At 35.2% G+C, this 23,830-nt stretch overlaps 2 protein-coding genes across 2 annotated transcripts in view; both read right to left on the reverse strand.

Moving 5' to 3' along the window:
- LOC107716199 (cyclic AMP-dependent transcription factor ATF-7-like) overlaps window positions 1-18,617 on the reverse strand; it is a 26,657-nt gene extending 8,040 nt beyond the window's left edge. Inside the window, exons 1-3 of the mRNA XM_016522568.1 lie at window positions 18,581-18,617; window positions 8,866-8,937; window positions 607-703 (exon numbers count right to left, since the gene is read on the reverse strand). Of these exons, the coding sequence (XP_016378054.1) occupies window positions 607-703; window positions 8,866-8,913 (145 nt within the window). The 5' untranslated portion in view covers window positions 8,914-8,937; window positions 18,581-18,617. The remainder of the gene's footprint in view (window positions 1-606; window positions 704-8,865; window positions 8,938-18,580) is intronic.
- A 1,300-nt stretch (window positions 18,618-19,917) lies between these two features.
- Window positions 19,918-23,391, reverse strand: LOC107716075 (ankyrin repeat and SOCS box protein 8-like). The gene is made up of 4 exons (XM_016522394.1): window positions 23,387-23,391; window positions 22,967-23,054; window positions 22,788-22,892; window positions 19,918-21,841 (listed from the first exon to the last, which is right to left on the reverse strand). The coding sequence occupies exons 1-4, from the start codon at window positions 23,389-23,391 to the stop codon at window positions 21,206-21,208; spliced, it is 834 nt and encodes a 277-aa protein (XP_016377880.1). The 3' UTR covers window positions 19,918-21,205.
- Window positions 23,392-23,830: the final 439 nt, after the last annotated feature.

Here is a 23,830-nt window from a genome sequence, read left to right on the forward strand (position 1 = left end):
CCATTGAAGTCCATTATATGGAGAAAAATCCTGGAATGTTTTCCTCAAAAACCCTAATTTCTTTGCGACTGAAGAAAGAAAGACATGAACATCTTGGACGATATGGGGGTGAGTAAATTATCAGGACATTTTTATTCTGGAAGTGAACTAATCCTTTAATAATCACTACAATATTTATTTTAGAAATATAAAAATGCATTCAATATTTATATCATTTAATTATTTAATTTATAAATCAATATGACATTTAATTTAATTAAATCATTAAAACATACACACACATATTTAACACTAAATTTTTACATGTTTTATATTAAAAATCTAAAATATATATTTTAATTTAATTTAAAAAGTAATTAAATGTACTATTATTTATATTATATATAATAATTAAATAAATAATAATTACAATTAATTTAATAAATAAATTATAATTAATATTATATGATAACATTATGGTATACATATATTTATATATTATTTATTTCGTTTTTTGTGATTTTATATATACACACTGACGTGTGCATAATTATATGCAAAAAGAATATTTTTGACAACTGTGCACTGTGGATTCATACTGTATCATATTGTCTGCGTGCAAAGTACCTGCAATGATGACTGAGTCAGTTCTGGCGGGTCCAAACTTCAGCGTCATTTCATGTTTGTGTTTGTGGACAGCCAGGTGGTCCTCATTAGTAAACCTCTACAAAGCGACACAGATGAACAGATGGATTACGAGACAAATCTGACCAGAAAAAGAGAAAGGAGCATTTCAAGACCTCAGGGCAGAGACATATTTCCAAAGGAAGAAGAGGGAGTGGCATTGACAAGATTTGTCTTTCGAAACAGATAATGTAGGCCAGAGAGGACTTTATAATGATCGTTTTTCACCAAGCCCATGCTCTACTCAAAGTCTCTGAGGTATAGGATGTAACTATACAGTGTCAATGTCAAAGACGTACAGTAGAGGCGGCTTTCTGTTTCACAGCTGACCTTTGTGCCCTTATACAGCCTCAAGGCTTACAACACTTACGTTTATTTACGCTTCCGTTCAGAAGTGCAGCTACAGCATTACACAGTAAGTACTGAACTTCCACATTTGTCACATAATAAAAAAAAATGTTCCACCAGCTTTCATGACAATACAAAAACCAAAATACATTGTGCATATGACAAAAGCACTAATGCTAAGGTGGAGTTCTCTAGTTAAGCACTTTGACCCAGTGCTCGAGCCAAGATGTTATGCATGCAAGACACAACAGCTCATGGGCTGAGCAAACTACACAGATGTATTCAATTAACATTTATGCCAGGCAATCGTGCATTCTCCAACGTGCTTTTATATTTACCTTTGAAACAAAACAGCTGTTAAGGTGGTAAAACTGTACGCTGCAGATGCACAGGCAGTGAATATTATTGGATATTTATGGAAACCAGTATAAAAGATGCTTTTTTGAAATATGACGCATAAAATGCAGAGACTGCAATTTTCTTGGCCGATTCCGATTTCTGTTTTTTTTATAAGTGTGACCTGTCGTTACCGTTTTTTGCTGATTTGTATATGCTGTTTATAATTTACAGCATATACAAACAAAAATCTACTTTTTTTTCCAATGCAAAAAAATTTACAATTTACAAATTTTATAATAAAATACATTTTTAAACATTACAATTTCCCCCAATCTGGACTAAGTTAATATTGTGAATATTGTCAATATTGTGACTAAAATGCAAGTAAATTATTTTTAACTTCTTGTTTATTAAACTATTGTATAAAATCAGTGTCACATTGCAATCGTTTCGGGGAAACATCTTGGTCGTGTAATGTTGCTTACCTATATCATATTATAAATATCTTTTTTTTTCTACCGCAGTATGCATCTATAAATTTTTGTGAGTTGCTTTGTGTGTGCTGTTGCGCTCATTTGTCACTCTCTCTCATTCATCTGGCACGACATCAAAACATTATCAATCTCCGTTTACAGGCTTCTTGTCCAGTCGGGCAAGTAAATTCTCTCTCACTTGCCCCTTTAAAAAAAATCTACTTGTCCCAGACAAGCTGTGGTTCCCCCGTGGTTTACTTCGGCCCTACACGTATTACAAACTGCGAACTCTGTCTTCTTCACTCACAGTCAAGAACTTCCACGCCGACAACATGTTTACATGCAGATGTGAGCGTAGCTGTGATGTCAAAACGGACCGATCATGTGGAAAATCAGCTGATTGGTCCATTGCCAAATGATGAGATATACAACAATTCTTTTTTAATGACTTTTCATTCTTCTTAGAAGCAGCATTGTCCTATTGTCTGTTTTAATTACATGTTAAACGAATAATATTAATAATAAATTATGAACAACAGGAAAGTACAAGATTACACAGTAAGATGTTTTTGGTTGTTGTTGTTTTGTTTTTGATTCACTAAAAAAAGGATCATAAGAGTCATTCGTTCAGGAATGAGACTGCTTTGGATGTGATGTATGTGATGCATGTTTGATTCACTAAAAAGAACTGGCTTATAAGAGTCATTCATCAAATCAGACTACATTGATAGCACTGTACTGTATGCATTTAATTCACTAAAAAGAACCAGTTCAAAAGAGTCATTCATTCCGGAACTTATTTATTTGTTATTACGTTATTTGCTCAGGACTACACTGTTTACAGTGTATGTTTGTGATTCATTAAAAATAACTGACTCAAATCGGTTAATTGCCTGGGATTCGGACAACACTGGTTGCGATGCAGAGTTTGGATTCACTAAAAAGTTTGACTCAAAATAGTTATTTGCTCGGGAATCGGACTACACTGTTTATGCCATATGTTTCTGATTCACTAAAAAGAATGGAATCAAAAGAGTGATTTGTTTGGGAACTGGACACCACCTGTCATGCTGTTATGTTTTTGATTCACTAAAAAGAACCAACCCAAAATAGTTATTTGCTTTGGATTCAGACTACACTAGTTGTGATGCATGTTTTTGATTCACTAAAAAGAACCAATTCAAAAGAGTCATTTGTTCAGGAATTGGACTATACTGGTAAGCCCTGTATTTGTTTAATTCATTAAAAAGTACTGGCTCATAAGAGTCATTCGGAATCAGACTACACTGGTCAAACGTCATTCAGTTCACTTTGTTTTTTTCTTTTTGATGGAAAGGTTTGCGGAAAATAACACTTGTTTGAAGAAGCACCTCAACCACTGGATCCTTGCGGTCTTTTCCAAAACAGCTTGAGCGGACGTGGAGCCTCTAGGATTAGCTTTTCCTCTTTCTGTGTGGATTTCATGACTCAAGCCGTGTTCACTGGGCTTCACAGTCTTCTTCAGACTATTTCTGGCTCCGTGTCACGGTTACAGTTCAGCCGTGGAAACACAGTCAAGTGTCAGAGGCGTATTTTTAGATGTGCCAGCATCACAAATACAACAACTGCATGGCCCGTAGCTTCTTCCCCCTCGACTTAAATGACAACACAAGGACAACAGCATGGCTGAAGCAAACACAGGAACTAATTAACACCAACAGACAAGTAGTGCAGCTAGAGTGCCTTATGTATGGACTTTTTATACTTCCTCTTTTGCAGTAATAGCATAAGTTTGTATCTTCCTCTCAGAAAGAAGTATGTGACACTGAGAAATGCAAAAAATAGAGCTTTTCTAGTCATCAAGAATGAGAATGGATAATGTTATTCAGCAGCATAGTTTAGTATTAAACTGACCTTACTAAGATCAATATTATATGCATTTCTCAAGACCTTGTTTACATGTTTTTCATTTTATCTCATTAATACACGTCAACATAAATGGGAAACATAGGTAGCTGAAATAACATGTCAAGCAATGCATGAAGCAATGCACATTATTTGTCAAATACTAAAGTATAAATACTCTATAATATTGATCCTTACTAAGATCAATATTATATGCATTTCTCAAGACCTTGTTTAAATGTTTTTCATTTTATCTCATTAATACACGTCAACATAAATGGGAAACATAGGTAGCTGAAATAACATGTCAAGCAATGCATGAAGCAATGCACATTATTTGTCAAATACTAAAGTATAAATACTCTGACCAAGTTCTCCCTGCAGCACATGGTCATCTATGTATGCATAGATGTTCCTACATGTTGAGCTGAGGTGCTCATGCGGGCAGAAAAAAAAAAGTCACTTCTTTTCCTGATCTTCTTCCCATTATTTTCTGTTTTTTTTTCTATACCATATAGGGTTGGGTACCGAAACCCGGTGCCATACCTATGTAACCGGTATGTACTAGAACCGAATCAGAACGCAGATTTCGGTGCCACGTAAATGCTTGAGCGATCGATTGAAATATTTGTTCTCTGGTTCTCCGAAACAGACGTAAGGATCACCGGCACCGCACTAGGGTTGTGACGGTGAGGGAAATTTTCCCACCGGTTAATTGACGTGTGACAACACCGGTAATACCGGTATCACCGTGGGGGCGGGGGTGGGGGCGTTCCCTCTTTTCCTTTTTTTCCTTCGCTTTTAAATAGCTTGTAAACGCTGCGTGCGCATTTTACTTTCACTTTCAAATAGCGGCAATTCGGCGTAAAGCAATTGTTCGTTTTTAGTTCGTTTGAATTTCCCCTCTTTTCCTCGCTTTCCTTTGCTTTTAAATAGCTTAAAAGCGCCGTGCACATTTTACTTTCACTTTCGAATTAGCGGCAGTTCGGCGTCAATTGCTTGAATGCAACAACAAAATACAACATCAAACTCACTTTAGCCTATATATAAAACATAGAACTTTTATTAACAAAACAAATAAAAATACACCATGCTATAGGGCAGGCTATGCCTAATATAAAATCACAAATAACTTACATAACCTCACTCTTCTTGTCAGTCAGCTCGACTCACTCTCCTCAATGGATAAATTAAATCTGATCTGTGATGCGACTGTCGTTCAGCACGCTGCATTGAGCAGCCGCGTTCAGTTTTTAATTGTAGTGTCTGTTCTTTTACTGAACTAAATGATTTTTATTACTATAAAAAATCTAAACGACGGTGGGGGTCGGTGCCGTGGTGGGCAAGTGACATAACCGGTGTTGCAGCTTAACACCGGTATCACCGTCAGCACCGTCTATCGCGGCAAGCCTACACCGCACGTGAAAAATTATTTCCCGACTGAGAAAATTCACAAACCAAGTCGGAAAGCTCTAATAATACAAATCTTTGTAGTAACGCAAGTATCCATGTTGTTTTCACATTCCGACATAAAAGCACAACTCGGGAAATGAGAACATCCGAGGAGCGCGTGAATACAGCAATTACACTTGCTCTGATGACAGCAGGTAGATACCGTTAGCTAGCTAAGCTAAACATTCTTGAATTAAAATGCCAAAAGCTAAACTTCCCTTGTAATGACTTGCAATGAGAAGCGTTTCTAAACCGGTTGTCTAACAAAAGAGAACACTATAACGTTTTTACTCCACAACTGCTTCCTTTTGTGATCTGATGCGGCTTCTTGTCACAGAATGAGGCAGAAAATATATTCTATACTGTAAAAAGCATATGGTCGATTAGCAATGTATTATAAATATACTTAATTATGATGAAAATACCAAAGATGGCTTGAATAACACAGATAAACTATACATTGTCGCAGTTGAGTGTTTATTGTCTTTGTTTTATCATTCAAAACGTTTATATCTTCTGTTTACGCAGTTACAGTCATAGCAATGCCTTTGTCCATATTAGGGATTTCCTGAGTTCTATTCCTTCTGTGATGCACATGTGGAGTTTCTGTGCGAGGCGTCCAGTATGAATGAAACAGACATTAAATGTGTTTATAGCGCTCAATAATGGCCAATCCATCCTATTTTGGGTAAATTTTTTTTTTTTTTTTAAGTATCAGTTCAGGCACCACTTAGGCACCGGAACCGTTTTAAAAGTATCGATTTGGCACTGGTATCGTAAAAAAAAAAAAACGATACCCAACCCTAATACCATCCATATCTAGCAAAAATGTAAAAAAACGGCCTAAATATACAGAACAAAGAGTTTATTACAAACAGTCTTAGCTAATATTGCTCATTCCAATTGTTAATAGCTATTAGTGTACCTTAATTTACTGTAGATTTTAATGAAAAAGATTAATGAAAATCAAACCTACACTAACTACACTGCTATTCAAAAATGTGAGGTCAGTAAGATTTTTTTAAATGTTTTCGAAAGAGGTCTCTTATGCTGATCAAGGCAGCATTTATTTGATCAAAAATACAGTAAAACGAGTAATATTATAAAATATTATAATTTATACATCTGTTTATAATTTTAAAATATGTTAAAATGTAGTTTATTCATGTAATGGCAGAGCGGAATTTTCAGCAGCCATTACTCCAGTGTCACATGATCCTTTAGAAATCATTCTAACATACTGATTTGGTGCTCAAGAAACATTTCTTATTATTATTGATTTTAAAAACAGTTTAAAAACAGATAAAACAGTTGTGCTGCTAATATTTAAAAAAAATTAGTTCAAAAGTACAGCATTTATTTGAAATGGAAATCTTTTGTAATATTATAAATGTCTTTAAAGTGACTTCTTAAAAATGTAATGCTTTCGCACTGAATAAAGTTTTTTTTTTTTTTTTTACTTACTGAACCCAAATATTTGAATGGTAGTGTAAGTCCTGGACTTCCTGTTCTAAAAACAAAACTATAAACTGACTAGCAAGCACTAGCTAAAGTGTAGCCTTTAGTTAAACCCAATTTGAATTTTGTTGCACAATGTTTTTTATATGATAAAGAGGAAATTACATTAAAAAGGATTCATTTACTCTGAAAATAGCTTTAAACAAACACTAGCATTAATAATCTCAAATCTCAGTTTCCTTCGGCGTGTTCTTTTTCAACAATAGGTTGACAAAACAGAGGAGTCACGTGAAAATCTGGTTAACTGGGATGAAGCAAAACAATCTTAAACCCCTATGGACTTCAGTATGACGCAAACAGCACTTGCTCGTCAACAAAAGAACAATACCTCCACTAGAGTAAACCCTCACTCCCCTCGTGCAGCTGAACACCGCTGTTAATAGAGCCTGACAGATGTGCACAACCTGATCTCTATTTCAACCATTATCCTTTTTTCCCCTATAGTTTTGGTTTACAGGAGCTGAGTAGTCTTAAAACTGCCTTATTTTCACCTCACGACAAGATACGTCATTACCACTTATGAATTAAGATATTCAACTTAGAAACCAGGATGCTTCAGTGTACACTTCTGTTCAACAGTTTGGGGTCAGTAAGATATTTTAAAAGAAATTAATATATTTATTCAGCAAAGATGCATTAAATTGATCAAAAGTAACAGCAAAGATTGTTACAAAGACTTCTATGATCTTTTGAACTTCTATTAATCAAAGAATATGAAATGTTTCTTGAGCACCAAATCAGCATATTAGAATGATTTCTGAAGGATCATGTGACACTGAAGACTGGAGTGATGATGCTGAAAATTCAGCTTTGCCATTACAAGACTAAAAAACGAAAAAGAAGTATCACATCTCTACTCAAAAACCAGTACAAGTTGAAATATTATGTCCACTATAATATAAGCTCAAATCTTAAGTATTAGCAATAGTAATAGAGATGTCAAATATCAAAGGCACCTTTTTACGTAAGAAAAACAGATTTTTCCTGTTCAAAGTCTGGCTAGGTCAGAGCAAGACGTATTAAACAGTCATGGTCCCTGTGGCTTCTGAGAAAGAAACATCTGCAAACAACTAGCTAACATAAATTATTCATCAAGTTCATGTTGTTCCTCTTAATTCTCAAGATTATGCCGCCAATGGTACAGTTAAATGATCATTGTTGTGTTCGGTATTGGAAAGGCAATGTCTAACTGTTAAATTACCTCATTCTGATCCATGCTACTTTTTTCACGCCGTTTTCTACGTAACTGCGGAGGAGAACATTCAGATCAAAACCACAAAACGAACATCACTGTCTCACTGAGTAGGATGGGTCTCGATCACTTCCTCTTTCGGTTTTCAATGCCCTCAAAGCAGCACATGCCTCCAAAGGCCACATTATTTTTCAGATCTTACACTGGAAAATCTTTCCAGTGTAAAAATAAATGTTCTGGTATTATGATCCTTAAACCAAAATCAATTTACGTAAGAAGAAAAATTGCATAAGATATTAAGACTTGTTTTCAGAGAATATATTATTTATTACATTTTTATACATTTAATTATTTGAATATATTCTATATATATAGAATTCAATTAATTAAATTAAAATTTTATTTTTTACTATTTATATGTTATATATTATTATTTATACTTAGATATTTATTTATATATATATATATATATAACATTTTTGGGGGTGTTTGTCTGTTTTTCTAACAAAATTTTATTTACAAATTTAATCAAGGCATACATTCTCTGTAAATAGCTTTATTGCAATTTGGCTTGTTAGGTACTTTTTTTTTCGTCTGCAAGTTCATCATGCACTTATTAGCATCAATAACCTCCTCATAGTGTCTGCATGGACTTTGACTCAAACCAGACAAGTGTAGATGATAACTGAGCTGCGATTACTCATTGGCCAATTTTGTGAGTGAGTCAGACAATGCAAGAGACGTTAGCACAGTTTCACAAGCGCGCTATCAGCTTCATCAGTGTGGCCCTGGGCTGCAGTGTGACAAAAACAACACATTTTCAGAGCGGTGCAGCTGGCGCACCTCCCTCCACACACAAGCCGGGTAGACGTCTTGCTACCGTGCAGCCGAGAGGGCGATGTGCCAGCCGACACTCTTCAATAACCAGAGAATGCCCTATGAACCAGAAAAGCACACCCACACCTGAAACCCAAGACAAAGTGAAAGCGAACTTACCTGCCCACAGCCAGGAGCACTGCACACAAAAGGCTTGTCGTCCCCCATCTTTGCAAAGGCTTTGCAATATAACTGTGGAAGAGAAGATGAGAACATTACTGAAGGGTTTTTCTAGAGGTTCGAGCCAGAAAAAGTTCTACAGCCGTTCCCAGGGATGATTCAGCCTGGATCCTTGCTCATGCATGTTAGTGTAGAGACAGACTACAAGTTTCCCTGGTGATACTTCCTTCACACTGGGGGCATCTGGCAGACCAATGATACGCAGAGTTCGGGATTTGCTAAAAGCAAAGTCTTTTTAGCCCCTCCCCTACATTTCATTGTAGTCCTCTTGACACCATCTCCACAAAGCTCTTCTGCGGCGACGACTCTAGTGCCACTCTACACCTTTGTCTGCAGTCATTCTCTGAACTCCTCCACCCGATTCTCAGGTTCAAATATCAGCAAACCACACTCCCAGACGCTCATCACTTTTCACAGGAACTCAAGACATCTACACTGACATCAAGAGGTTGTGTTGGTACCGTTTTTCCAGACGCCGGGAACCGATTTACCTCGGAGATAAGATCGATTGATTGCTTTCATCCAATTCAAGAGGGTGCAATGAGTGTAAGTGTTGTAAATGAGGAACGGACAGTGCAATAATGGTAATTCTGGAGAGACATGTCTGGAATGAGCCGCTCTGATCCAGGGGAATGGCATGCATGTGAATTGGCTTGTCATAGACACTCCCTCTTTTCCTATTAACCAAACCACTGCAGTTATTCCAGACAAACTGCCAGCACCTTCCACACAAACACACACATGCTCGTCATTACTCCGAAATCAAACGAATGCTACACTAAATGAATGCTTCCCTGGACTCTGATGGATCCATGGTATCTTCAAAAAATGGCTGGGTGGCTAAAACTTATGGGTTTCCACAAATTCCGATCAATTACTTTTCCATGACTCTGTTGTTGATGATTACCAGGCCTTAAAGTCATCATGACATGAAAATCCTTTTTTTTTTTTTTTTCCATCACGTTTAATCAAAATGTCATAACTGGACCTTCTGGCAAAAACAACAGACTTCTCTCTGGTGATGTATGCAGGCCTTCTCCCAAAAAATATATTTTTTTCAATAACCCATTCTACTTATGTTTCATCACAACAATATTTTAAGAAGGATACACTCACAAAGAGCAATTTTTAGCCAGTTTGTCTGTTGTATTAATTTGAATTACTTTTCAATGTTTCCCATTAATACAGGAACCCTTTGCATCTAAATATATTTCAATCTTTTGACAACATTCAACATATGTATCTCAATATTTGCTTATTATTCACTTAAATATTTTTTTTACTTCAATTAGTAAAAATAAATAAACAAAAAATCTGGTTGATGATTAAGACATGTTTTTCACTAAATGAACACAGTGAAAGAATTTTATGTAATCATTTTAATTTAAATCCACCAACATAATATATAGCAATAAATAAAAATATTTACCTATACATAGCTGCATATTTATTAAAAATGCAACATGGTGGCTTTAAAAACCTTTTTAAGTGAAGCAAATGAATCACTGAATCAAAGTTTTGAATCAATTCACAGTTTGAGGTCATTTACATAAAGGTATCGTAAAACTAGTCAAATGTCAAGGTCCTTTGGACTTATTGGTCTAATAAAGGGCATTAAAGATCATAATGGTGCATAGTTTTATACTAACAGAAAAATCACAAATATACTGTAATAATCCATATATTGCCCAGCTCTAGTTTCAAATCTGTTCATGTATGACACATATGTTTAGTATCCATTATACATGTGTTTTATATTTAGTTGTGGTGGCTTTCAGCAAGTTTGACTGGGCTGACTGAATTTGTCTTCACAGCAGTTCAGTTTTCCACCAAAAATAATAAGCTTGAAACCAAAATTTAAAAACGCAAGTAAAAATATTTTGCTCAAAATGCAATTTTAAATCAAAAATTGAATAATGCAAAAAGTAATAAGTATGAATCAAAACTTTAAACACATTCAAAATCATATTGCACAAAACTGAAATATTAATGCAAAATTATCCGACTTGCACACAAAATCATGTTTCCCTTGGTTATATTTCTCTGTTTTTTGTGCTGTCAGAAAATTTCTGCTCATATTTAAATTTTTTATATGTTTATGCTGTTTTTCCCTTCGCTCTTGTTTCCATGTTCTGCGCTTGCTTTTCCAAATGTTGCGGTTAGAGTTTGATGTAAATCAGGGTGTGCTTAAGCGTCATCATTGGTTCACTAGTTCTAGATTGACAGCTCCTCCTCTAGCCAATCAGTCGAGGAGGGGAGCTGATGTCACTCCAATGCACCTCATTAGCTGCCGATGCTCAATGTTCACTTGTACAGGTGATAATGGAGAACCGTCAGCTGGGGTAACATCTTTCCATACAGGACACCGTTATATGTGTCTGCCGGTCACTGCAGTAAAGCCTACCTGGCGATCCGTTATCGTTAAATGAGTAAATTGGTAAATTAATTATGAATGAATGTGATGTTTTTGCATTGACTATGCTAGATTTGAATACTGATTCATGAAAACAATAGTGCAGACCTGCCAACCTTTGAATTTTTTTTTGAGTACCATCAGTGTGACGGGGGTGTGTGGGGGGGTGATATGGGGTGATACCGTGGGTCATATAGCCTATTCCTACATTACTTGAAGCTTCTTGATGGCTAATGTCAAAATCGTAATTGCACAATGTGCAAAATGCTAGACTTCATGTTAAATATTTTTCATAGGTTAGTACTCAGAGTCTGCAGTCAGTTTGTGATATTCCTGTTATACAGTATTTTAGAGTAAACAGTAGGAATGCAACAATACAGTTAGCCCAAGGTTCAATAAATACTGTAACTGAATGAAAGAAGACAGAAACACTTTTAATGAGCTTTCAATGCAAAGAGAACATTAAGACAATAAACACTCAACAGTGACAATGTTTATCTGTGTTCTTAAAACCACCTCAGGTATTTTCATAAGTATATTTATAGTCCATTGCTAATCACATAGCCTTTATTACAGTATGAGTATAGAATATATTTCTGCGACTCGCGGGAAGGCTAATTCTTATCATGGGGAGAATTTTTACCGGTATATCGCAAACGATAAGATATCGCCCATCCCTAACAGCGAGTAGGTGGCGGCAAGTTACTTAGTTCTTTAGAGTGAATCATTAAAACATTCATTCAATCTCCTGATTCATTCAGTGAGGAATAAAGTGAATCATTCACTCGACTGATTCGTTCAAATCCAAACCAGTTCATTCAATACGAAAGGCTGCTGTGTGTTGCTCGTAGAGGACACTGTTCTGCTGTGGCTTTGTTTGGACTCTTCGTCGAAATGAGAAAATAGTTACAATATTGTGTTTAAAACTCACACAAAATGTACTTCTTGTTATATTGATTTTATACTACAGTTCAATAAACATTTGCAATGGTGCTGATATTCGGGAAAACAACACTCTTCCTCGTGTGATATTACTTAACTGTGTCATTTTATAATCTCAGAGTAACACAAAATGTGATAAATCTTACAAAACCAACAACCTTATCAATGACACTCTACATGAAAGACAAAGCTGGAAATCTGTTTACAAAAACAATACATGACAAAAAATAAGATATAGACAATTAACAATTACAAGAGACAAGGGTAATATACAGTGAACCAAACAATTGTGACTGGCACATATTATTCCTATTATCCTCTCCTAACAGTAATAACAATAACAAGACTTATCAGTCAGGTACAGGCGAGCCAGACACATTTAACAGTGACTTCAGGAGGCCGGTGCATATAGTGGCTGCTGCCTTTTGCGATGTGACCATAAGCGAATAAATATAGGTGAATATAATGGTGAAGGGTCGCTAGGATGGCTCATTTAATGGTAACGGATCGCCAGTGACAGGCAGACACATATGTCCTGTATGGAAAGATGTTACCCCAGCTGACGGTTCTCCATTATCACCTGTACAAGTGAACATTGAGCATCGGCAGCTAATGAGGTGCATTGGAGTGACATCAGCTCCCCTCCTCGACTGATTGGCTAGAGGAGGAGCTGTCAATCTAGAACTAGTGAACCAATGATGACGCTTAAGCACACCCTGATTTACATCAAACTCTAACCGCAACATTTGGAAAAGCAAGCGCAGAACATGGAAACAAGAGCGAAGGGGAAAACAGCATAAGCATATAAAAAATACAAATATGAGCAGAAGTTATCTGAGAGCACAAAAAACTGATAAATATAACCAAGGGAAACATGATTTTGTGTGCAAGTCGGATAATTTTGCTTTAATATTTCAGTTTTGTGCAATATCATTTTGAATGTGTTTAAAGTTTTGATTCAAGGCATTATTAAATTTTTGATTTACGCTTATTATTTTTTGATCCGTGACCATTGTTTGCTATTCTGAAAACTTTGCTTCATTTTTAAATTTTGTGAAATATATTTTACTTGCGTTTTTAAATTTTGGTTTCATGCTTAGTTTTTGATCCATGACTGCAATATTTTTGGTGGAAAATTGATGCCATAGTTCACATCAATCTACACTCTAACTCTTTTAAACCCAACGCTCCACGCATGGAGAGGCTGGGAATTTTGGAAAAAGTTACGCGCTCATTAAATTTAAATGGAGGGAAGTTTCATTAAACTTTCAACATGCCCCACCAGCTCTGAATGACGTCTGGTAAGTTACACAACCACCAACACAAACAAAAGGTGAAGAAAAAAACAAACATCTTCCTTGACTATAACAGCAGGGATTTAAATGGATAAAGCTTGCACATGTCATCTGTAAAATTTTAAAAAGCCATTTAGAATGGCAGGTCAGCAGGCTGAGACGCTGCTAATTTATGTAACATTAGTGCTGTAAAGTTTACAGCAAACAAAAGCAACTGCTCTCAAAGTACCAATGGAGTAGAAATATAGGCTACAAAAATGTACATATTAAAAATATATATATATATTTGGTGGATTGTCTGAACAAATAGTCAACTAATCAATGTGTAATGAGGCTGGTTTCAGTTGCACTCATATGGACATGCTATTTTTAAGGGGCCTTCACAAAAAAATTACTTCATTACTTCCAATTACTGCATTAAAATACAGGTAGACAGAGCACAAAAGAACGAAACAGAATGCAATGGCCTCAAGACACGTTTTTTTTTTTTTAAAGGTTAAAGGACTACTCTTAACTTCATGCCACCTTAAAAAACAACACTTGTGGGAGGACGCTCAAAAAACACTGCAAGATGTGACACAATGGCTGAAGACAAATTTAAAAATGCCAACATCTCGAGAGTTTTAGTGTGCACGCTGTCAACATGCTAAATAAGGCACCACCAATTAAGATTAAAAATAAATAAATAAAAATTAATTAATTAATAAATAACAATTACATTATACAATTATACAATAAATATAAAAATAAAAAAAAATCTAATTATAAATAAAACTAACTAGGACAATTAAAAATTAAACCCTAAATAGGACAATTTAGAAACTGAATTTGATTAAACACTAATGTCTATATATCCTTATGTCAATTATTAAAAATAAATAAATAAAAATTAATTAATTAATAAATAACAATTGTATAATTATATACAATTATACAATAAATATAAAAATAAAAAAAAATCTAATTATAAATAAAACTAACTAGGACAATTAAAAATTAAACCCTAAATAGGACAATTTAGAAACTGAATTTGATTAAACACTAATGTCTATATATCCTTATGTCAATTGTGTTCAAGTGTCTTGGATGGAGGGACATGCAGTTTATAAGCTGAAATCAGCAACCACTGCCAAGACCCTTGCTCTGTTTTCCATAAAGAAAATAACTGCATTTTGTTTGCCCTGAAAGGCCCTTCCCATTACAGCCGAGATCAAAGTGGAGTACAAGCTAAGCAGCTTGATTCCTTGCAGACCTCACACGCTCTACAAGTGAGCCAACAGCTTGGTGCCAGAGCTTTCAGTCTGGTTGCAATACACACAGACAGTTTGGTCAGAGAAATGCACGGAGAGACTGTATACAAATGAGTACCACCCCATTCATTATACCCTTGGTGAAGTGTCCGCTTCTCAGTTGGCCTCAAACTAAGGGAGCGGACACATGGAGGAGTCTGAAGTTTACCATGGCACAATAAATCAGCCGAACAGAGAACAGGCCACCTGCGTCAATGTGTGCTACAACTGACCATCCAAAACAAAAATAGAGCCTTGATGGATTATTCACAAAGACATTCTGGAGTAATCTGAGACCACTTTGATTAAGATTATGTTTGCAATATAAAAGAATAGGAAGCATGTGTAATTGAAGTCTGTTTAAGCATGTTTGTACTTTAATTATTTCCAACGAATCCTCAAAAATGTTATCCAGTGATAAAAAAAATATCCAATGATATTGTCTTAACATCTCAAAGAGTCTCTGCATTATAACCAACTAAGTGAACCTAAAAAGATGAAAAACTAAATTGTGATGCACCAATTTTAGCGACCAAAAACTAAAAATAATTTTTGGTTTTGGCTGAAATAGTTTTGGAGGGCCAAAACCATTGACCAAACAGTGAGGTTTAATTAGCATTTTGCAATTACATGTTTTAATTGTGTCAACAATTATTTTGTGCACCCAACATGGATAAACTACAAACTAGCAGGGATGCACTTCACAGTAAGCAAAAAGGATGCTAAAGCAGCAATATGTAAAAACTGTTTAGCTGAAATATCGAGAAGCGACTCATTGCCGAAGAACATTACTACAACGGCACTGGGGGAAAAAATGGTGTAGAACTTACTTTGAAACAATTTTCAGTCAGAAATTGCTAGTAAATTTCACAAATAATTACAAAGAAATGGTAAGTTACATTTTGAAGTAGAAAGACTGAAAATAGTAATTTCTTGTAAAACATACTCCAATAATCTGTTTTATTAAAAACTTTTTTTTACAATGTTATCACCTGAGAACATGAAACCCTGAACAGCATACCAAGTATAATTAACCAAGTTTCCCAAAATCAATTACCCAAACTTAATTTTTGGTCTCCTACATGAGATCCACATATCTCTGCATGAGTGCCAGTTGCTAGGACACGGCTCTGACAACATCCACCATCTTTGATAGCACTACTGAAGATAAACTGAACAGCTGGGTTCGTCTATCATCAACAATTTAAACAGGAAGACAGCTGGAAGTACTAGCAGTGAACTGCTTGAGTTTTTAAAAATGCAATGGATTCAGAGTTCCCACACCTTCTGACCAATGGATTTCCATGACTTTTGCATTTACATTTATATTTGCATCGAATCAACAAGAGGACGCTTTTATCCAAAATTACTTACAAATGAGGAATCACAGTAGATGATACAGGAGCTAACATTATTAGCAGTTCCCGTGTAAACAATAACTTTTCCAATAACTCTATTTCTACATTTAAAAAAAAAAAAATCATAAAAATTAGATTTTTAAAAATTATTTAACAGACTGTATTTATATTTTAAAAAACTATTTATGAGCCACAACAATTTCATGGGATAACAAACTGATCAACAGCAGGTGCTTTATAATATATTTATATATTTATTTAAATATTTAAATTGCAAGCGAATTTAGTCATTTATAATTCTGACATTTTTGTGGGGTGACCTCTTAAAAAACATCTACCTTAATCTAATAGTAATTACTGCAAAGCACCTTTTTTCTAAACCTTTTAGAAAAAAAGTTTAGTTGAAAAAATGAAAAGTATTTGAAGTAAAATATGAAAAGTAATTTATCCTACTTCAAATCATGATTGTCTCTGTAAGCAACAAAAATAGAACTTTTATGGAAATTTGCATAGTATATATATTTATTAAAAAAAAACTATTTATAAGCTATGAAAAATTTTAGAGAATTATATTCACTATAAAAATTTCCAAGACATTTTAAAATGTCATTAATTTCCCTGACTTTTCAAATTCACATTTCCAGATTTTTTTTTTCATGACTGTGGGAACTCTGTGAACTGCATTTTTTTTTTTTTAATTCGCAGCCCGTTCCTCAGGATTAATTGGGCCTTAGTGGTCCGACACGGGGACAAACAGCATCCTGCGGTTAACTTGGATTTCTCCTACTCAGCAGGTGGACGGTGTAGCAAGGTCCAGCTATAATCTGCCTCAGGCGCGCACTGTTTGATGCTGTCTGCTAGGAAACTGACAAAACAAACTGTATTAATAGCTCCAGCTGGAGCCAAGAATGAGGAATCTGGAGAGTGAGCTGCCAGAGAGTAAGGGAGACCCCACAAAAAGGGAGCGACGGAAAGGGCGGGGGGCAGGGAGCAGAGAATGGAACGAATGCTTTTGGAGGGTGTTCGGTAACTTGCAGGTAAAGGCCAAGGGTCCTACGGATGGTGTTGGGGACGGGAGATCTATGGTGCATGGTGTGTTTTATGGTTGATTTGGATTTATGTAACCTTAGTGAACCTGAGCTTTGGAAAATGGAACAAATGAAACTTTAGATCCATGTCTGCATGACTGCAGTGTGCCCAGTGCTAAATCCATGGTGAGGAAATACACAGTGTAGCCCAATGCAGTTCCCTTGGCCTGTATTCTGCTAGGAACAATGTGGACCCGAAGTCCCCCTCTGTAAACCCATAATCCTCTTCAGATCAGTTTATACTGCGGCTGCAACAATGTTGGACATGCTACAAGTCAACAAAACAGCAACAGTGTGTCTTCTCTCCAGAAATATATCTAATGTCCACGTGACGATATATCTGCAATAATTTTGCTGGCAATATAATATTATGCAACATTGATTCAAAATTGTCTCATTTGCGTCATTACTCAAAAACCTTTGTTTAAGTCCTTTAAAAGTGCTGTAAAAACATATGTAGGTAAATATGCAGGTATAGTTAATTGGTATAGTTAATAGTTGCCTAATTAGTATAGTAATAGTGGTACAAACACTGCTGTTCAAAAGTTTGGGGTTTAGAAATTGAAAGGAAAAAACATGAAAGAAAGAAATTAATACTTTTATAAAGCAAGGACGCAATGAATTGGTCAAAAGCGACAGTAAAGACATTTATGATATGATTTTATCAAATATTTCTATTTCAAATACATGCTGTTCTTTTTAACTTTCTAGTCATCAAGGAATCTAAATGTACCACAAAAATATTAAGCAGCACAACAACAATTTTCAACATTGACAATAATAAATGTTTCTTAAGCACCAAATCAGCATATTAGACTAATTTCTCAAGGATCATGTGACACTGAAGACTGGAGTAATGATGCTGAAAATTCAGCTTTGCCATCACAGGAACAAATTACTGACCGTAATATCAAATATGTAATTTTACATAAGCAAATAAACGTACATACTGACACAAAATGAAAAACTCTATAGTATATAGTAATATGGCATATACATATACAAGATCATACATGACGCTAGGGGCAGATATCTGTCCCTAAGATTTTCTTCTCTCGCTTGTCAAGAGCTCTGAACGAGCCCGCAGTTTCGCGCAGACTTCGGCTGGTAACCCACTGCCAATCTGACAGCCTCACAGTCTCCTCATAAAAGTTACTCTTGATCACAGACAAACCTTGTTAACGGATATAAAAACAATTGGACATTGTTTCAAATCAAGACAATCATCGATTCCACATTTTTGACAAAAGAAGAATGTTTACAAACTTACCACAGCGCCCCTCTATCCCACTCTCTCTCTCTCTCTCTTTCTCTCTCTCGCTCTCTCTCTCTCTCCTCTCTTGGAATCTGACACGCCCCTCCCCGTGAAGTATCGCGAGATTTTGGCGTCACACACTATCCTGGTCCCTCAACGCTCACCTGGGGTGGTTGTTCAAAATTCACACTGTTGATGCTTGTTTTTTCTGATTAATAAACTCTAGCTTATTTATTTTATGACTGTAATAATGTTATAACATTTTGGCACGAACTTTGAATGTTGCTATGAATTGCTAGTTGATATAATGTAAATGATGTTCTTACCACAGTTCTTACTCTAAAATAGATTATTTTAAATTGTGAAAATAAATAAGGACGAATGTCAAGAATTTGTTATCATCTGTATTTCGTTAGCTAAATTTCATTTGTAATTAAATTTTCAATATTAATCCCAGACTTTTTTCTTAAAGACTTTAGAAGCTTCAGAGTGTCTTCCAGGTTTAAAATCTTTGTAAGGTATTACACTGACTTGTTTTAGAACAGTGGTTCTCAACCAGGGGGGGGGGGGTCGAGATTATTAATATATTTTAAAAATCTAATTGTAATGTAAATTAAAATATAAAAGTGGATTGCATTTTTTAATAAATAAATATGTAAACTGAAAATCATATTTCTTTTGCCAACGTTTTTAATCATTCATACCCTTAGATTATGTCATGAACAATATTTTGTTCTCATCCCAGCCTTACTAACTCTCTTTACAAGTGGTCGGTGATTCAGTCTGCTATTGAGCTTAAAATACTCTGTGCATTAACTATGTAAAGCAATGATTAAAGATTAAAATCGTGATGTGAACTGAAGGTGATGGTTTTGAAAGCAGAGGAAAGTTAGTTGCAGAGGGCCTTTATTCAGTCCTGCTGTAGTTTCCTTCCTGACTCATTTACATTCTCTTAAAGAGGACATCCTGTGCTTAGGAGTTTAAATAAAGCATGATGCAAAACACAAATTCACTTGCTGAAGTTAGGAAGTGAAATGTATGCAATTAAAATATGCTTCTTTCTCGTTATTAAATTTCCTATTCAGAAAACAAAAAACATGGCTTCACGGAGAGCGTTTTTAAAGTTTTAAAAACGTACAGAAAATGTTCATAATCAAATGTACTCTTTTGCTAGTTAATATTAAATAGTCTTAGTAAGCAATGGCTGCATGACGTCTGTTTATTTAGCTACTATAAGTAAATATAGGTTATTAAAACGGAGTTGATTTTTTTCCTGAAGGTCTGATATGTCTGTTTCTTTCAAGAAAAAATATTATTATTATTTTACAAACAAGGTAAATTGCAAAATTCTGTAGCTTTAGCTGACTGTTTTATATCATGTGGTATTCCAGCACCCTCTACTGGTTAAAATTACACACACATAACTCGTCTAAGGTTTCATGTCATTGAGAAGGCAAATGATGTGTTCATAATCACGTTCGTGATTCACTTGGTTTGGAGAAAAAAAACTGCAGTAAAACACTTGAACAATGCATGGAGGCTTTTACTGGTTAGTCTGCATGCATAAAACTAGATGTAAGCACTACATACTTCTTAATCAAGCAATATAACAACAGTGAAATGAAAACAACTGCAAAAAATCTGTTGAGGTTCACAAGATGTGACACTAGTGTTGACATGAATTCATTTAAGACATCCCATTCACGGTCTGCAAGCGTTTGGAATGATCATGCCAACATGACACTGTGAAGTAAAAAAATGAACATTCCCATTACTGACACAGAATATTCTTGTTAAGGTTTGCTGTGTTTTCATCTCAAACGCAAAAGTACAGCTCACTTTCTGCCATCATCAGCACCAAAAAAGTAATACAATCCAACACACTAAACCAGGTAGTTTTCAAGAGAAAGATTCATAATTACCAAAGTGATAGATGGACAGAAATAGATATTGATTTGAAATCCAATGAAGTGTTCTAACATTATTCTGCTTCAAAATGCCAGAGATTAGTAAACTAATATAAAACAAGGTTACTTTGTGGCAAATTTACTATATTTTTCCAAAATTTCACCCACTTTTCCAGGATTATTTTTGATGACCGGGAAGCCTCATAAAATGATTTAACAAAAATGTTAATATTTATTTGACTTTAAAATTTAATCTAAAGGTTTTAGTTACTATCTTAAAAAATAACGCATAAATAAAAACTTTATCTTCAAGTATAAGTTTGAAACAAATTTAATATATAATTATAACTTATAAGTGCTGTTAAAGTGTTATTTGTGTGTACATAGGATTTACTGGTAAATAATATTTTTAAATAATTTTCTTGTTTTTGCAATTAGAGTGTTTCACATATTATCTACTGATATTTTAACATTATGGGTTCATAAGTGCATTATCTCTCTCCTACCTGAGAGAGATATTTCTCTGCACCAAAGCACATAATTGTACTGCAACCAAAATCTGAATTTGCTTGGTGACATTATAGCAACAAAAGAAACATGAACCTTCCTCACTTATTCGCCCACTATATATGGACAGACACACTTCAGATTGCAGTCTGATTACAATCACATGTTCACGTACACGGAAGACATCTACCTCCTCCACGTCTGACATTAAGGACAGTGTTCTCGCTCAGTCTCTGAGGAGCACATATTCTTTCACTGACTCTGGAAGCGGGAGCTGTTTCACCGCAGATGGGAGGTACTGAACTCCCAGGCTGTTACGAACGGTGCAGCGCGCCAACGCTCGTAACGAGGGCGGTTGGGCTACGAGGCTAGTGAGTCGAGCCAGTAACTGAGGATCTTTACTGAGCTCACGTGGTAAAGAGCCGTCGGCCCTGCGGATCTCGATCTTCCCCGCGGCGCGGCAAAGCAGCTCCAGGCACTCTTCCTCCTGCTCCGTGCCCAGGCCCCGAGCCAGCAGCGCCACCAGCCGCGAGATGGGCGTCTGGCCCTTTAGGTTGGTGACGTGTACTTGAGCGCCATACTCTAGCAGCACACGGACACTCTCCAGGTTGCCTTTCATGGCTGCCCAACTGAGGGGTGTGTCGTTATTGTAATCCCGGACATTCGGGCATGCGCCGCTCTCTAACAGGGCCCGTACGCACTCGGGGTTATCTTTGAAGGCAGCCCAGTGCAGTGGCGTATCCTTGTTGCCATCCAGAGCATTTGGCTGAGCCCCGTATTCTAGAAGCAGCTCCACACAACCCTCATCCTTCTCCGCTGCGTAATGCAAGGCAGTGCGGTTGTAGCCATCCAAGGCGTTTACCTGGGTGAGAAAATTATTATTATTTTTTAAATTCTGAATTAAAATTGTGTCAAAAATTAAGTAAAAAATGTAGGGGTGATGCATCTTTCCTGATATGATAATGAAGTAAACAGACACATGAAAAAAAAATGTTTTTTGTGAAAACCATGATAAATTTTTTTCAGGATACTTTGAGGAATAGAAAGTTCACATCAACAGCATTTATTTGAAATATAAATCTTTTGATTATTATTAATGTCTTTACTATCACTTTTGATCAATTAAATGCATCCTTGCTGAACAAGTTTTAATTTCTTTTTTTTTTTTTTTTAAATCATACTGTCCCCAAAATTTTTTGAACGGTAGTGTACATATATTTGAACAAAACTTTCTCATTGCTCATTAATATTAAAAACTTTAGTCTGCCAAATCAAAGTCATGTGCAGCAACCAACAAGCAAAAATATACAGGAAAAAAAAACAAAAAACAAGAAATTATGTCATAGAGAGGACCCCTGCAGATCCGCATGACTGAGTATTAAAGACAATAATATATTTTGACCTTTTTAATAACAAGTCAAGGTTAGTTTAGGGTTTCAAAATATCATGTAGTGCAACCCCTCGAAAAATTTATGATATTTATAAAATACTAATTTGGGATATTTGTAAATAAATACTTTTATCTTGAAAAAAAATATTTAATAACTTTTTGAAAAATAAAGATTAAGATGTGTATTATTCAAAACGTAAGAAAAAAAAAAACTTAACATGTTTTAAACTAGATTTGAAAAGACCTTTAATCACTTACTTGCCTCAGAGCCATTAACAACTTAACAGTAAAATGTGTCATTTCTCCACCACTAGTGGCAACAAAATTGCACACTTTACTTTTAAACTGTCAAACACTGAATTTAGGGAATTGACTTTAGTTTGCAAACTCAAAAAGAATGATTCTTGTTACACTGTACCTCAGCACCTTTCTCCAGCAAAAGCTCCACACAATCAGCATCAGCCACCATACAGGCACAGTGCAGGGGCTTCAGCGTGCCATGCATCCGGTTCACATCTGCTCCCTGAGAAAGAAGCACATTTTCATTCAGAACGCAATATATGAAAGACTTTTTAAAGCGTTGGTAACACGACTCACCCTGCGTATAAGGTCTTCCACATTATCATGTGGGAAGGAGCGAATGGCAGCTATGGTTCGAATGAGCCTTTCCGACAATGAGTATTTGCTCTGAGCAAATAAATAATTAATAAACAAATATTCAATAAATTATAAATGTTTAATTTCTCATCAAAATTAGTACTTTTTTTACATCAATTTGCATATAATATTAAAATAAAGTACATACTGTTTTGCAATAGTTTTAGCTGTTTTTATTGATTGTTTTGTTTATAGACTACTGTATTTATTTAATCTTTCACTTCTTCATTTCCCCCCCCAAATTTTTTTTTCACACATTAATTTTTATATATTTTGTCCATATGGTAATGAGGGTAAATAATGTATCTCTTCGAAACATCTGTTCATTCATTAATATTTAATTTTGGCAAATTTCGCTACTCCATCTAGGTCTAGGACATGTTTATATACTAAGTAGAGCTCATGTGGAACTAAAGGACATTTCACCCAGACCGGGTGACGCCACACCAAAATGAGATGGCTGTGAAAGTGAGAAAAATAATCCAAGAAAAAAGAAAACAGAAAACTGATTAACAAGAGAATGAAGTTGATAGAACAAGTAATATCTTTACATTAGGAATCATACAATCAATCAATCTCTTTAAAGACAATACCAATAGTGTATTCAGTACTGCTTTATGTCAACGGGGATATGCTTACTGCCACATTTACAATTTATTTAATAATAATAATAATCAGACAATCATCAAAATAAATAGAATAAATGTCAATAAATACATGTTAAACAAATAAATGTTTAAATAATAATACAAATAAATATTTATAATATATTTATTTATAATATGATACATTTATAATAAATTT

This window comes from Sinocyclocheilus rhinocerous, unplaced genomic scaffold (assembly GCF_001515625.1).
Source record: "Sinocyclocheilus rhinocerous isolate Xijiao unplaced genomic scaffold, SAMN03320098_v1.1 scaffold148, whole genome shotgun sequence".
Taxonomy (NCBI): domain Eukaryota; kingdom Metazoa; phylum Chordata; class Actinopteri; order Cypriniformes; family Cyprinidae; genus Sinocyclocheilus; species Sinocyclocheilus rhinocerous.

Excerpts from the sequence above, each read along its gene's own strand:
- LOC107716075 (XM_016522394.1), bottom strand. Across the intron at positions 22,893-22,966 it reads TGGAAGACCTTATACGCAGG|GGAGCAGATGTGAACCGGAT; the intron begins GTGAGTCGTGTT and ends CTTCTTTCTCAG. Across the intron at positions 21,842-22,787 it reads TGCTGGAGAAAGGTGCTGAG|GTAAACGCCTTGGATGGCTA; the intron begins GTACAGTGTAAC and ends TTTCTCACCCAG.